Genomic DNA, 15,459 nt, shown 5'->3' with positions numbered 1-15,459 from the left:
CAAGTTAGTGTGCATTCCCACAGACGTCTTAGTGAGGGCAATTTGCCGGGTAAAAATCGGGTTTCACCCTAAAGAGGCAGCCTTCAATTTGGGGTGCAAACTCGGGGAAGTATCGGGTTAAACGTTACGTGCTCTTATTTTGCAATAACACAAATGATGTATAGTATATAAATATTCAGGCTAGATACGCATGATTTTACGATGGTGAGGGCCCTGGGGCATATACCTCCCTATTAAACTTGGCACTGCCCACTGCAGTAATTTTTCCTCTGAAAAAAAAAAATGATTGTGGTCCACCATACCACAGCTACGGAAACTTTGAATCTTTTGGGAGACTTCCACTCCTCCGTGGGGCCCTAAGACATCATGAATATTCCTGGCATTTATATTGGAGTTTGGTAGAAATGTTATGATGGTCTCACCTGCCATTGTTCTAGTTGTTGAGACAGCTCAACCTTTTGCTGAATGGCTTCCATCAGTTGGCTGCTGATATGCATGAGTTCAATTCTCGTCTTTGCCAGCTCGATCTCTACGGTGTTTTTACTGAAAAGCGATAGAGATAGAAAAACATGATTATTTACACTTCTGTCGCGTAAAGTGGCCAAGAAAACGTGGCTGCGCTATTAACCACCCCCTAGTGAGCTGGAGCTCCACGCCTGTGGAGCCACAAGTCAATCCAATCCAATGCATGGCTCACCGTGCCACAGCCTGGTCTCTAGCATCCCAAGCCATCTTCACAATCTCGTCTTTGCCCATGGTACTGCTGCCCATGTCTCCGCGTAGGTGGTCGCGTTCCTCTCTGAGGGCCCCAGCCTCAGTGTCACGTATACTGAGTAACCTGTGGGCTTCTGCTAGTTCCTCTCCTCGCCTGCGAGCCTCTTCAGTTTTTTCACCGAGCTCACGGCGCAGACGTTCGGTCTCTTCACGTTCTTGAATTACTGTTTGGCAAGCCTGGCACATGCCCTGAAAAAGGCAATACGTACTTTGCTTAGTGAAATGAGACCATTCAAGCAGCACAACATCTTGGCCCAATATTGGGCCAATATTGAGAGAATATATATAAACTATTGAGAGAGAATATTGGTTCAATATTGGTCCAATATTGGCAATACTGGCCCAATACTAGTCCAATATTGGACCAATATTGAGAGAATATATATATAAAATATTGAAAGAATATTGGTTCAATATTGGCAATACTGGCCCAATACTAGTCCAATATTGGACCAATATTGAGAGAATATATAATATAAAATATTGAAAGAATATTGCTCCAATATTGGCAATACCGGCCCAGTACTGGTTCAATATTGGACCAATATTGAGAGAATATTTATTATATATCGAGAGAGAATATTGGCCCAATATTGGGCCGGTATTGCCAATATTGGGCCAATATTACGCCAAGATGTTGTGCAGCTCGGGCAGTGTGAAACAAACCCAAAGTGTCATCAGTGGTTGATAGTAATACGCACTCGGTACTAAATGCCCTACTAACACAGGTCAGCACTTTTCCCGAAATTCATTCAACATCACATCACGGTGGGCATTACTCTCAGCCCATCACATCACATCAACACCAGAACTCTCAAAACTTCAAAACCCCAGCATCACATCTAGAATTGCCACCCAAAAGGTATCTGGCCTGGATTTGTTGCTCATGCCAGGTGAAAGGCAATACCAGCAGTGTTTTGCCAGTGTATTTTACCACAGAGGGCATTTCACAGAGAATGTTCTGCAAATGTTCTGCAAATTCACTAACCCCCTTGAATGAATCTGAACAGTCCAAATGGAACAAACAGTATACTTTTGTACATGCTGCTGAATGACCACTTTCACAACTGGTACACCTCTCTTTCACCCTGTCCTATGCTCTCTCTATTTCCCTTGTTCAATCCTCTTCATTTTGCTCTAACTCACTCAGCCGGTATTTTCCATGGCAAAAGGTGTTACATCACATCACAGGCCACCATTCAACATCAACTTCACCATCACTTCAATGTTGCAGCCGATTGTCAACATCACATAATTCTTGATGATGTGAAAGTGAATATGATGGAAAGTAGCTGTTCTGAGGCTGAAACACACAAACAGATCGCAAACACAAGTGATAGTGAATGGTGTTCGTGATGGCCATCACAAGTGAATTTGCCGGTGTATGCTTACAACAATGTGTTTCACCTTGTAGCCACACTCAGGTTTCAGCACATGCAAGGAGGCCACTGTTGTACGACTCCATAAGCTGTTTACAACCACCATGACAGATTTTTTTTAGTTAGTCCTGGTGGGTTAATTGCTATTACTTTTTGTATTTATGTAGTGTTCCTTATCTGATAAAGGTAACATCGTCCGTATGTACGGTGTGCAGCAAGACACATTGGCACTTACGGATTCCGTAAGGAGATCTTGAAAGAGAGCACGAAGGTCAGCCAGGACACTGGACAGCAGGGCTGGGGTGACGTCTCGCGGGTTTATCTCAGCTGGCGATGCCGGCACTCCGCTATCTGCCGTATCAACAGCCATGGAGGCAACAGCGTGGTGCCGTCGTACCTCGCAGCACAGTCTCTGAAGCTCTTGAAGTATGTGGGCGAGTTCTTGCCGCATCTGAGCACGAGCAGATTAATGTTATCGTGAGTCCACATATGCCTGTAATGTGCAGCACCCATATATGGCAGAATGCACCCATGCAGTACACCCTCATCATGTTGTGTTGTACGTATCCCGAATTCATCCAAAAAACTTGAGCAGAAAGGAAACTTTGTCATTGTACTATCCATTCAGCATGTTACAAAATCTGCTTTGCATGCATGATCCCTCGACCCAATATCAGCAAATAGCACTACCCTAATTTTAACCCTTTTGGAGACTACATTCATTGCCACCGCTGTTAGTAGTCCCTTTCGGGAGTAAATGAATGCAAAGAGGTAGGGCCTATTTGCAGTGGTGGGGAGTGAATTTCAGGGTTAAGGAACTAAAATGGGGAGTAATTGCAATCTTGGGGTCAACAAGCTGTAATTGCTCCCCAGTTTACTCCCTTTTATTTTCCTTAGGGCACACACACACACACTTTTAGTCACTCCTTCACCTTTTCATCTTCGCTCGTAAACTCAGAATCGTTGTCGATTTCATCGTCATCGCCGGCGAATCCTAAGGATGAGCTGCCAGGTTGCGAATGCTGCCTGCTCCTGCGACCCTGTAGGGCACATCAAGGTTGTAAGTCATCAGTGATGACCCATCACTGTAGTCATTATGAGTGCTGACTGAATGATCGACCGGTCTACCTGACTCCCGTTCAGAGATCGTAACTCGTCATCTGCCGAGGAGCTTGAAAACATTTCGATCTCGTTGTAAAGGGACGTCTGCGCGTAACCAGAGTTTGGAATGGGGGAAGAAGAACGATGACGCATTACGTTGTCCAAGCGCTCCTGGAGCTGTTCGTTCTGCAGCCGTAGTTCTTCCATGCTCCTTTGCTGTTGGCGAATCTGCGTGGAAATGACTCATTCTGTTGACAGAAGCATGTGCTACACACTGCATCTGGACCAAAATGGAGCTTACTCAACGGATCTCAATAGAGTGCTTTAGTATATCTATCGCTATCGCCTTTGCGGACGTTACGGATAGCGTTGGTGGTTCTGCGCACTACGCGAAGCTCTCTTTCTTTCTATGGGTGTGCACAGAACCAACAACGCTATCCCTTACGTATACAAAGACGATAACGTACGATGTACTAAAACTCTCTAATATCTTTTTCGGTGGCTAGGACTGGCCTTAGAACTTAGGACTCAGTCGCACCCATTCCAGTCGATTTCGAAACTAGAGTGTCATTTTAGAGTGTCATTTCCTCCTGGACCACTGACTGAAAATCCCACGCGAAATAATGCCGTAGTTTGACTTTTATTCGACGGAGTACATGTCAAGAGCAGATGCCGGATGTTGAGAGTATGCCGGAGTTCCCTCTCTGGAAAAACGAGAAAACGTCACTCCCTAAGAACCAATGAAGGCGCGACTTTAAGAAAAGGAATGCAGCGTCCGTGCGGACGTCTCGTGTTGCCGGTCGTGTGGACTCCTTTTCTCCTCTGAGCGCCGCGCTCTCGCTCTCCCGCCTCGGGAGTGACGCAACGCCGGCGGAGCTTCTGCGGCCGCGGAAGCCTTCCGTCCCTTTAAAAGGACACTGAAATGCAAAAATTTCTCCTCGCAGAATGAAAGATATGTTGTTATATTGGCAGCAATACAAAACGAACAGGATTCGTCGGTTACGTCGTTCTTGATTTAGGCACGAAGGAAGCCGCGATCTGCGCCTTTCCTTCTTCCTTCCCTCGCAAGAGGCGCGACCTCTCATTGGCCCCCGCAAACGATTTCCCGTTATGATTGGATGCCCTATCCGCACCGTCGTGTCATGTCTATCTTGAGAAGGAAAGCTTAAATCACGAACTACGCAACGAATAAACCCCGTTCCTTTTGTATTGATGTAAAGGTGACAACATCTTTAATTCCGCGAGTGTCCCTTTAACGGGAGATTCCTCTGCCATGACCTGACACGCGTGGGTACACTAGCGGACGTTACCTGCTTTCCGGTTCAAACTGGTGCGCAGTGTGTGCGTAATTTGACTCACTCCCCCACCAGGGAGACCGAGGAGGTGCCTCAGTGGCGCCACGCAATGAAGTTAATATGCGCACACTATTAGGGTGGTTGACGGTCTGCTAAGAACTAATGGAACAACTCAACGGTTCTTTGTCGCGACTGCACCAAAAGTAGGTTATCAGTATTTCGAGATAACCTGGACAGAGACTGAAACCGGAACTGAACCGGAAATCGCTTGGAACCGAAATTTTCGGGGCATTTCAACCGATATTTGTTTCGGTTTCAATCCTCTCCGATCCCGGATTCGAGAGCCTTAGCTGATTAAAAGATACTGCAGCGAAGATTCCAGTCGATGACCGCATCCCAGGCACTGTGGAATCGGGCAGGCTCAAGCTATCCTAATCCCGACACACAGGAGAATTCATCATGGCCTTCCGTGGCAAGGCGCCACATCATCCATATACGCAGAGAATGCGGCAAGTATCGGCACGGCACCAGCGACTTTATCGGACGAGATGTCGCCGTATTGGCGAGTGTGAAAGGAGCAACGTCAGAGATAGTCGACTACGTCTTCCATGCGTGACGTAAACGTAATGCCAAAAGCATTTCTTGGCGTTACGTATACTTACAAACATATCAAAAATTGAAAGACGATTGGAAAACTGGTTTATCGAGGGCAGCTTGAAAAAAATGTCTATAGTAATGGTAAGTGGAATTACCTGTAACTCATAGTCTAGCCTCTGTTGTTCGAGCAGCAGGATCCTGTCCCCAGACTCTTCTAAGGACAGACTCAAGTTCTCTCGATCATCCATGAGGCTCGTGATTCGCCGCTCTAGGTCCGCCTTCCGATCTGTCAGCATCGTTATCTGCGTCAAAGACATGCGCGGCTCGGATTCTTTTCCACTGTCAAAGCGTACATATACATAAGAGAACCCCATTCAAAGAAGCGAACGAGGAAGGGCACGCTGAATAAAAGGCTGACAAGATCAGGGCAATCAGCTTCTTTCCGCTCGGTGTAGGGATGTAAAGGGACACGACAGACAGTTGGGACCAGCATTGAGACTATACGTGTACCCACCCGATAGGCTATTAAATTTCGCTAAAAGAGACAGGCTTTTCACTATTTTTTTAGCCTCATTTAAAGTAGCATGGAAGGCACCTAGAACTTTTCTTTACCGCATAATATGAGCATACTACCTTCAAGGACTGTGAAGTAAAATATTTCCCTCGGGAAGCACGGGTTCCTGAGAAAGTTCACTTATAAGAATGCGCGCGGCGAGCTCTACGAGTTCCTTCTGGCGTGTTGTGACGTCAGATCATCCGAGCACTCTTATTGGCTGCCGAGAATCGTCTACCACAGCGCGGAAGCAAGACCGGCCGACTGTTCTGCGTCAGACGTAACCGCAAATGGAAATAAATAAATAAAGCTTGCGCGTGCCTCACTATTGCGCGGATGACGTGACGTCACAGACTGGCAGCCAATGGGAGGAGCTTGGCCCGCGAGATTCAAAGCGCTCTTGCGCATCAAGATTGCGCACTGCACTCGTCTTTTTCTACGAATATGGGTCCCAGGGTTTGTAATCCTAATTGTTACTCCTCTTGACATTTTGTTTTTAGGTTGATTTTTGTTACATTGTTTGAGCCCCTCCATGCTCCTTTAGTATCCAAATTTCGTCCCACCTGAAAGCATTCTGCATCTAAAGTAAAGGTTAAAAGGACGAGAACCTCTTCTTTCAGTCCCTCGAGCTGAGACACGTGGTCATCGAGGTTAGACCTCCTCAAAGTAAGTTGCTGCCTCAGTGCCTGGTACTGCTGCCGCGCTTGTTCCTCGGCCCTGTGCGCTGACTTGAGCTCGTTTGTAAGTCGGCTGTTCTGTTCCCGCAGCTCCTGTATCTGTCGGGCCCGTTCTTTGTCGAGGGAGCGCAGCAGGGCCTGATTGTCTTCAAGCTGACTGCGAGTCTGAGCCAGGTCGGCTTGTAGGTCCCCCACTTTGCCGTCGCTCTCGCCCGTGAGGGACTCCAGCTTGCGACGAAGGGCATGTTTCTCTTGTTCCAAGACCTGGACAAAAACAAAGCGCATTTGCTTAACCATAGAATAAAAGTGAGTAGCGAAGACCACGACCCACTAGATTATAGCGACCATGTCATAATCGGCAAACCCAATGAGGAGCCCGTCCACACTATCCGCTTGGGGCGCTACTCATCGGCCCTCGAGATCTGCATCACGATTGGACGATGGAAATTTGAATTTTGAACGCGCAGAAGCTGACGCACGATTACCGTAGCAGACGACAGCAGCAGTTCCTATGAAAACGCGTAGGATGATAATAATCAAATTTAGAATGAAACATCTTCCGTGGGACATCCACCGCTTGTACAAAAATACAAAGGTAGGCTAAAGTACAAAGTGCTGTAGAAATTGAGGGAACAATAACCGGGCCGATAAGTAGCGCCACCGCTAGGTTCCAAATGCGACGCTGGGAAGGGGTCCCTATGACGTGTAGGTCGTGGCAGAGACTATTCTTTCATCCTTTTCATCTTTACGGTTTTCTTTCTCCTTTCATTCATTTCATTTCCTTTGTGGGAGTAGCAGCAGTTTCTTCCGTTTTTATTTTTTATTTTTTTTAATAATCAAACTTAACTATACTTTCAGTCCTTCCGGGAACATCCCTTTCAGGACTAAATGGACGGAAGCTGCGCAGTTTTGGAACTATTTGTATAGTCCTGGGGACTAAACTTCGGAGCCAGCTAGGGACTATAATGAGGAACAATTTAGGAGACCAGAAGCCCTGCAACCGTGGTATTTAAATAAAAATAGCTCCCCAATTGACTTGTTCCTGTCTTAGAGAGCAAGGTGTACACGATAACACGCAGACGGGTCGAAGGGCTTTATGCAAAATGACGGTCATTGAATGAACACACAACCCCTGGATAAGCACTGTTGTTGCCGTGAGGTGCTTGCCTGTCGACATGTCGCTCGAGGAGAATTATGCATCCATGACCGACTTCAAGGGGGTCTATGCCGGTATTTGGGCTATATTGTTGTGAAAGGCGCTCATAATAGAGGGATATGAATTAACGTTAACCTATTGAGTGGGGGGGGGGGGGTGCCTACAGGTTATGAGTCACCTGAGGATTGCACTACACGACGTCATGACGTCATCGTGGGGTCAGTGTCGTAATTACCCCCGTTCGACAGCCTCAAAGAGTTGTTGTCTGCTCTGTCACACACCGCTTCATCTGAAACGTTCGCCAGTGTTTCCGGTTCGGTTTCAGAGCTACCGTGATCATGGTTAGCCGCTCATACTTGTCGTGCATTCCGACGCGAACAAACAAACTGTACGTATACTACAAGATCAGAATCCTACCGAGCTTATTTCATTGCGGTCTACCTGTCTCGCACTGTATTTCTCCCAAGATATTACTCCTCTATGTGACGCGCGGAGGTATCGAAAAATTAATTTCTCGTTTTGAAAAGTGCATATGACGTCACGGGGGTGCCCAATTTATCCAGTCGTCTCGCAACATTGATGCTTGAAGGTCGATTTCCGTCTTTTTCCGTCGCCACAGCGGCTGGCAGTCTTCCAACGTGGCGCGGAGAGCGGAGATCCGCGCTGTTGTTATAGGAGACAGACCAATGCCAACCTAGATACAACAAGGCCGGCGGACTCTTCCAATTGACGTCACGCCCCACTGTCACTTCAACGCTGGTAAGACGCGGGTCAGTTGGTGAACATCCATCACAATCTCCAGGCAGCAGGAAACGCGCAGACAAGGGTTACGGAACACATAAACGAAACGGCTGCCAGGGATGATCATCGGCTGGCAGCTGCTGCCATCCCGCCGGTGCCGAAAGATTGATAGAGAGTAGAGCTACCTTTTACCTGAGTTGTTGATTACTGATATGAGTTGAGGCCCGCCTCGTGTATTGATAACGGCAATAAACCCGTTGCATCTCGGTTCACTTCCTTGTGGCTTGCCCTCAAAATATGTGGTATGTTTTGCAATAAATCTAGTTGTAATGGCAGCCGTGTCGTTTGTGTGTTCCGTAACCCTTGTCTGTATGTTTCCTGCTGCCCTGCGACCCACTGTCACTGTTGGCAATATAGATAGAAGTGACTTCACCGAATGAGCGAAGAAGAGAAAAGTTCCCCCCATTGAAAATGTATGGCAGCCGGTCCAGGTGCGTGACGTTGCAGGAAGAGTGCTCAGGCAACCCCACCTAGACAGAGAAAGCGTGCTTACTCGTCGACGAGACGTAACAATTTAGAGTCAGCCAATCAGGATCGTGTTTTCGATGGTCGCAGCCAATCACGAACGTGCTTCCAGCGGTCGTAGCCAAGTAGACGAACCACCGTCGTCTGCGAGTAGTGATTGAACGTCCTCACGTGCTAAATGGGACAACTTTAAAATAAGGCGCAAAATGGTCCCATATCCTCCTCAAGCCTGATTTTCTGGAAAGCGTATTCACTTTTCGTCTACAGAATAATGTCTACAGGTTCCAAGTTAGCTGCAATCATTTGAGAGCTCTTGAATTCGCAGAACGGCGAATCGCAGTAGCAGACGAATTCTGTCTTGATATGTTCTCGTAGCAAAGGAGGGAGAGGAAGCAATATAAACAGGTCTTCTGTATCTACATAGGTGGCGTTGGAGAGACACCAGTTTTGCGGGAATTTGTAATACCTAGTGGCGCTTCAAGCACCAGAAACCACAAAAATCTGTCAGCAAAGACATTTTACGGAAATTGAACAATTCCTCGCGGCGCTACGCCATTTTAAAACTGTGCGGGGAATCCCACAGAGCGCTGAAGGGAGGCAGTCTTTCTCTTGTCCACAGCTCCAACGAGTTGTCGGGGAAAGCCACGAAATAGAGCGGTAACTCTTGCGTGCACAGCTCAGCGCTCATGTAGGCCAAGACGCGCCGCTTTCTTTCCGTGTGCTTGAGATCGAATGAAAGCTTCCGAGCCGAATAAGATTAGCAAACGGTTCTGTGGACAGCGTTCAACAAAGAACCCACAATCGGCGGTAAGATATGCTGCACATCATACAGAAGGAAACTTCGGAAACACTCTTCGGACCGTGTATTCACGCCAGAGACGCTCCCCGGAATACTCCGGCGGAAGATGCGCAAGAGCTCATAGCTTTCATAGCTTTCTGCTGCCATAACGTCATGTCTTTTCGTGCTCCATTACTGCTCCGTGCTCCGCTACTCCGTAGCAGACGACAGGGTCGATGGTGTCGTCTGCTATGTGCAGACGACACCGTGCATAAGGGCGCATAAAGCACGATTCTGCACAAGACACCATTTCAGGGGGAGTATTCCATTTAAAACACTGTTTCATGTGGGTCTTTCTCGCAATTCCATTGTTTCTGGTAGGCAGCTCTCTGATTTCCAGCAGTATAGGGTAGGGACCGCACCACCGAGGTGGAGCACCCCATGTCATCGTCATCATCTGTTGTTGCTGTTGTTGTTGTTCCGACAATTTCCTAGCTCAACCACATATAGTTGGCGTCTGAGAGCTTTGCGCTACATTGGCCGGTCCCTCCCACTGCAGGTCCAGTCGGTTTTGCTTTGCGGGCTTCAACAGCATTACTTTGTCTCCTGCCACGTCACGTTTTCCCCGGACAGCGAACCAATGAAACCAGCTATGATATGATGTGTTAAACTGCAATAGTGGTGATTCTTTCACGATGAAGACATTTTTCATCGATGTGAACACGTTTATTCCTTGCCTGTTGTACCACCCTCCTATTGTAGCCTTAATGCTGATAGTATGTTGCAAATAAAATACCGTTTGCAACACTATTACACCTTGCATTTGAGTTCACGGAATACAAAAATGTGTTTATTCGCTAAAACACCTTTTTCGCAGGCTGAAAAGTGTTTAAGTGTTTACTGTGTAGTCTGGTTTCAGTAGAGAACATGAGAGAACATGCGCAAGATATGTGTCGCAGATAAATATCCAAGGTACTCGATTATGCAGAGCCGTAAAGATCACAGCCTCGAGGCACAGTATGTGAATATTATCTGGTATACTGAAAGCAGTCTCACAGCTTGAATACCTATTCTACTTACAAGTGCGCGCTCTAAATATTTCATTAAAGAGCGCATTACATCAGCACACGGATTCATTGCTCACCGCAAACGTCTTACAGAAATGCATATGAGACAGTTAATGGGTCAAAAATCAATCAGGCTATTGAGTAGATGTAATCAATAGCGAAAGTTCCGCTCCATATCCCCATCACCGTTTGACATCTGGTTTCGCGAAGGGCAACCAGAGAGAGCAGCATGAAAAAGTGGAACGGCCTGTCAGTCGTGAATCGTGCAGCCATTGAAGCTGCACGCCTTGCGGACACAATGCACTTCCGCCATCAAAGTTAACTCTCCATAATGTCTCGGTACACAGTGGCGCGTGACGTGTGGAAATCCATCCAATCAAAGAAAAGCGTATAGACTTCGCAATAATGTGACGCCATCGTGCTTTTTCAGAGAGCGAGACTTTGATGCAGAAAATGACTTTTCAGCAAGTAACAGTACAGGGTATGACTTTCTCGGGATAAAGCTGATTCCTCCGGGTACCCCCCCCCCCCCCGTCCCTCTAATCCTGGTAAGGTACTTCACCCGAAAACCACAACGTACCCCTTATAGTAAAGGTAATTTTACAACTATCAATTTCGCGTTACCGATTTATTTTTATAACAGGTGATTGTCTATATTTAGGGTCTGACTTTTTCGGGTTAAACTCGATTCCGCCCGATTGATCCCTCACGAATCTGTTTCAGACCAGTTCGGACTAAACCCGATTACGTACTACGTTGTGTCATGTATCACGTACGCTATTTAGTAGCAACTGTGCACACATTTGATGAAACTATTATATGGGTGCAACGATAAACATATGGTGCTTGTGACTATAAATCGCGGGGAATGCATGTTTGATCAATATGTGCACATCTAACTGCGGCCCGCTTATACGGAGGCTTATCTGGGCCGGAAAGCGGTCCGGTTTATCTGGCCACCCGATAGGCACCTATCCTCCAATTATCTCCATCATCCCAAATCACGTGGCCCTCTGACGCGAAATGAGCGCTGCGCTCCCTGCTTTCCCGGTCGTCGCGGTTTCGGTTTCGGCTCATTTTCATATCAAAATCGGGGTATGGATATTTTAACGCACGAGCGTGATTCAGGATTCGTTAGACGTGGAATGGCTTTCGATGAGGACAGTCTCCGATTCTGTTATATCGCTTTTGCCCGAAATCCCTTAATAAAACAGTTCATTCATGCATTTTAGGTAATTAGTCGTCTTGTAGTTGCGAACTTTCTTCGAGAGGATGTCCGCCTGGACGTAGAACTAAACTGCAAAAACGATATCTGTGCGGCTCTCATAGCTTTTTTTTTATAAAGCTTCTGCAAAGGATAAAAATAAACACCCTGAATATCACGAGTCCATAGGAGGGTACAGTATCGACATCCAAGTCCAATTATCAGTCCCTTCGAATCGTAAACATGACTGACTTTCTCTGTGTGCGAAACGCTTGCGCATTGCGTGTCCGAGACCATTGAGCCCATTCTAAACGACCGCTGCGTGCGTATTATGGCGCGCGCCAGAAACAACTCGCGGACTGCGAGAACGCATATACTCTGAAGGATATTGTGCACCCCAGGGGTACGCCTTCTCCGAGAGTCGCATGAGCCCAGAATGTAGCAAGTTTCCTGCTCGAAACGGGACTACCTTGGAGACGTTTATGATGTGCTCGGTCAACTTTTTTTGAATTTTCTTCTTGTATAGCGTGTATTGGCCCAGACCTGGACTTTGAAGACCATTGATCGTAATTGGCCCTACGCTCGTCTAGTCATCATCTGATTTCATCTTCCACCTAAAGTATAGTGACGCTGTCGACAACTGTGAGGCCACCGACTACAAACTGTTCACACCATCGCTATAACACCACCAATACCCCACCACATTGCGTAATTACTGGACATGCTGAGGTAGCTCGAATGTACCGCCATGTAGTTCACAGTGGCAATCGAAAGTGTACAAATGGTACAAAAGTACAAACGGTGGATGTCCCACACGAGATTTTTTTTTTTTTTACTTTCGTGTTAGCGCCGCGAAGCAACTGTGGCTATGAGCAGCGTACCGATGAGGTACAGATGGAAAGAGGACAGCAGGAAGGAGTGGGAGACAGGGGGATCAGTATGCGTCCTGGGCCGACTTCAGGGGGAACTGTGCCGACATTCGTCTGGGAAGTCTTCGGAAAACCTCAGACAGCACAGCCGGTGGTAGGATTCGAACCCACCACCTCGACGCCTTAACCCACTCGGCCTTGCCGCTGGTCCCACGTGAGATATGATTCCTTCTAAAGTTGATTATCATACGTATTCTACGCGTTTTCATGGGAACTGTTGCTGTCGTCTGCTACGGTAATCGGGCGTCCGCTTCTGCGCGTTCAAAATTCAAATTTCCATCGTCCAATCAAACACGTAGATCTCGCGTGCCGATGAGCAGCGCCCCTAGGGGATCGTGCGGACGAGCTCCTCATAGGGGAAGGGGTTGCCGATTCTGACGTGGTCGTTAAAATCTCACACTGTCGTCCCTGGGATATCCTGCGGTTATCATACCAGGACAGGCAGGACGTCCGCAGGAGGGCGAAATCGGCCCCCAGGGTATCCCTCAAGTGTTAAAATATGGGACTCTCACATATGTCCTTACGATATTCTTTTGGTTGTCCGGTCATCAAGGACCGATGTAGGAGAGTATGATGACGCAGCAGGGACATAATCTAGCATCATTTTATTGTACCTCATTTGTTTTCGTCAGAAACCACATGCAGTCTTCACAACTATTTGGTTTCACCGATTTCACTGATTCATATCGACGAACTGCCACGTAAAGTGCAGTACTTTCCATAACGGAAATAAGCGCTGCGACCAAAAAAGACAGCAATCTAGGAGGCAAAAAAAAAAAAAAGAGAAAGAAGAAGTCTTGCTCAGAAGTATACAAACGCCGGCAAGCCCCTTCGAAAGGTACTGGAGTTCCCTTCCAAAGAAAAATCAGACACTGTTCATTGACAGCATGGCATAAATGCAGGCTAGCTGGTGGATAAACTGGTGGACACTGTTCATTGTTTGCTATGCGCTCCTCTGTAGGTTCGAGAGTACTGCTCGCATCCGACACAAAACGAAGGGTGAGCTATTGAAGTTTAATTACATTTAGCAAACACTACTCAAGCGACGAATTGCTTGAAGTGTCAACTCGCAAGCAATGCGAAGTCTATGTTTCTTACTCCTTTTGTTGGTAGGACCCTCAAAAGTCAAAAGCAGTGCTAAAGAATCGCGCTTTTCTGTCTTTTCCGCCGTAAATGCTCCAAGTATCAAGGTGCCTTTTTGCCTTTTCGGAGGGCAGCGTCTCTTCTGACGAATGTCATTCAGCCCCTGGGATGGGCCCAGAAAGCAAAACAAATGTGTCACTCAATATTAGCAGTCTTAGCAGGAAAATGGAACAAGGTGGCATTTCTCGTCCCTTGAGCTATCTGCTGGGACTGGCACAGGATGTACCTGAATGACTCTTCACGGACAATCCGCGAGTGTCAGCCTCAGGACATTCCGGGAATACAAATCGAAGGACGGGGACACGATGACACTGTGCACGAGGACGTCCTGGTTCTTCCGTCTGTGTTCTTGGCCGTAGTAGGTCGTGATCGAAAGAGCCCAGTCTCATTCAAAAGCACCCTTCCACTAGCGAAAAGGTATTAGCACTGCCATTACTGATCGCATACCGGTAGCAATGGAACAAGTGCACGTTAGACCTCACGCTAGAACTCGTGCGGTTACCAATGCACACTCGCCATCGGCCATACCATGCTGAATACGCCGGTTCTCGTCCGATCACCGAAGCTAAGCAGCATTGGGCTCGGTCAGTACTTGGGAGGGAGACCACCTGGGAACACCGAGTGCTGATGGCATCCTTTTTCACTTTTTTTTCTTTCGTCGTCATTGCCTGTGTCCCCATGATTTCCCCTGTCTGCAACAGTGTCACATGTTATACTTTATTCCTTGATTTCCTTTTGAGTTCTGTGTCGTCCCTCTGTGTGCTCAGACTCAGGCTTTTACATTATGGAGAGACTGAGGAACGCATAAACAACACGGTCACAATACTTCGTGTCCCTCAGTCTCTTAGTTTTAATTATGGATGTCAGTCACCACAGCTCGCCTGCTTCCTTGGCTTCCTCCCCACGGTTTCTACATGTCTTTGAAGATCCTGGTGACTCAGGTTGTCCTGACAAAGACGCTTCAGACGTGCTTGCAAGCGGGCGACCTCTCGCCTCGCCCTCTTCGCTGGCGGATTTCCTAGATCCATTTGAAGCAACCTGGGAACGCTAAAAGAGAAGTTCATCTAACATAAAAAAAGTCGAGTATATATGGGCGCCATAAACGCGAAATAATTGTCCGGCTTCAGCGGTTCCGTGGTGAGCAATTGTCCGGCCTCAGCACTTTTTTGTGAGTAATTGTCCGCGCCCCCTGAGTGATATGTCATTCCTCCCGGACAGCGTAGTTTCCGTGCATTATTTTCCGTCCAAGTACAGGAGCACGAGAAGATATAAGCGGGGGTCAGTTAGGCCGCTCCAAGACTACATAAACCCATACATAGCGCACACTCTTATCAGTAGCCTGGTAGCCGTTATCACGACAGCACAAAGGCTTCCACCTCGTTAGGCTTCATCACCAACGATTTCATTCGACAATTGCGCTATATTTAGGCTTTACAACCCTCAGCTACACAAAGAAGGAAAGGCTCTCCGTTTCCTGGTCTGCTTAAGAAGCACGTGGGATATACAGAGGACATGTCTATATGCAGGAGGTCATCTACTG

General features: G+C 47.3%; 1 protein-coding gene and 1 non-coding gene across 2 annotated transcripts in view; one reads left to right on the top strand and one right to left on the bottom strand.

Annotated features, from left to right (window-relative positions):
- LOC135370930 (bicaudal D-related protein homolog) overlaps positions 1-15,459 on the bottom strand; it is a 44,814-nt gene that overhangs the window by 2,647 nt on the left and 26,708 nt on the right. Inside the window, exons 2-8 of the mRNA XM_064604859.1 lie at positions 6,308-6,640; positions 5,302-5,448; positions 3,282-3,482; positions 3,086-3,193; positions 2,389-2,604; positions 698-963; positions 423-543 (exon numbers count right to left, since the gene is read on the bottom strand). Coding sequence (XP_064460929.1) covers positions 423-543; positions 698-963; positions 2,389-2,604; positions 3,086-3,193; positions 3,282-3,482; positions 5,302-5,448; positions 6,308-6,640 — 1,392 coding nt within the window. The remainder of the gene's footprint in view (positions 1-422; positions 544-697; positions 964-2,388; positions 2,605-3,085; positions 3,194-3,281; positions 3,483-5,301; positions 5,449-6,307; positions 6,641-15,459) is intronic.
- Positions 14,434-14,552, top strand: LOC135371300 (5S ribosomal RNA). Its single transcript, XR_010415557.1, has one exon. It is a non-coding gene; the product is annotated as a 5S ribosomal RNA (ribosomal RNA).

This window comes from Ornithodoros turicata, chromosome 10, assembly GCF_037126465.1.
Source record: "Ornithodoros turicata isolate Travis chromosome 10, ASM3712646v1, whole genome shotgun sequence".
In the NCBI taxonomy this organism is placed as follows: domain Eukaryota; kingdom Metazoa; phylum Arthropoda; class Arachnida; order Ixodida; family Argasidae; genus Ornithodoros; species Ornithodoros turicata.
This window is presented reverse-complemented; position numbering and strand designations above follow the sequence as displayed.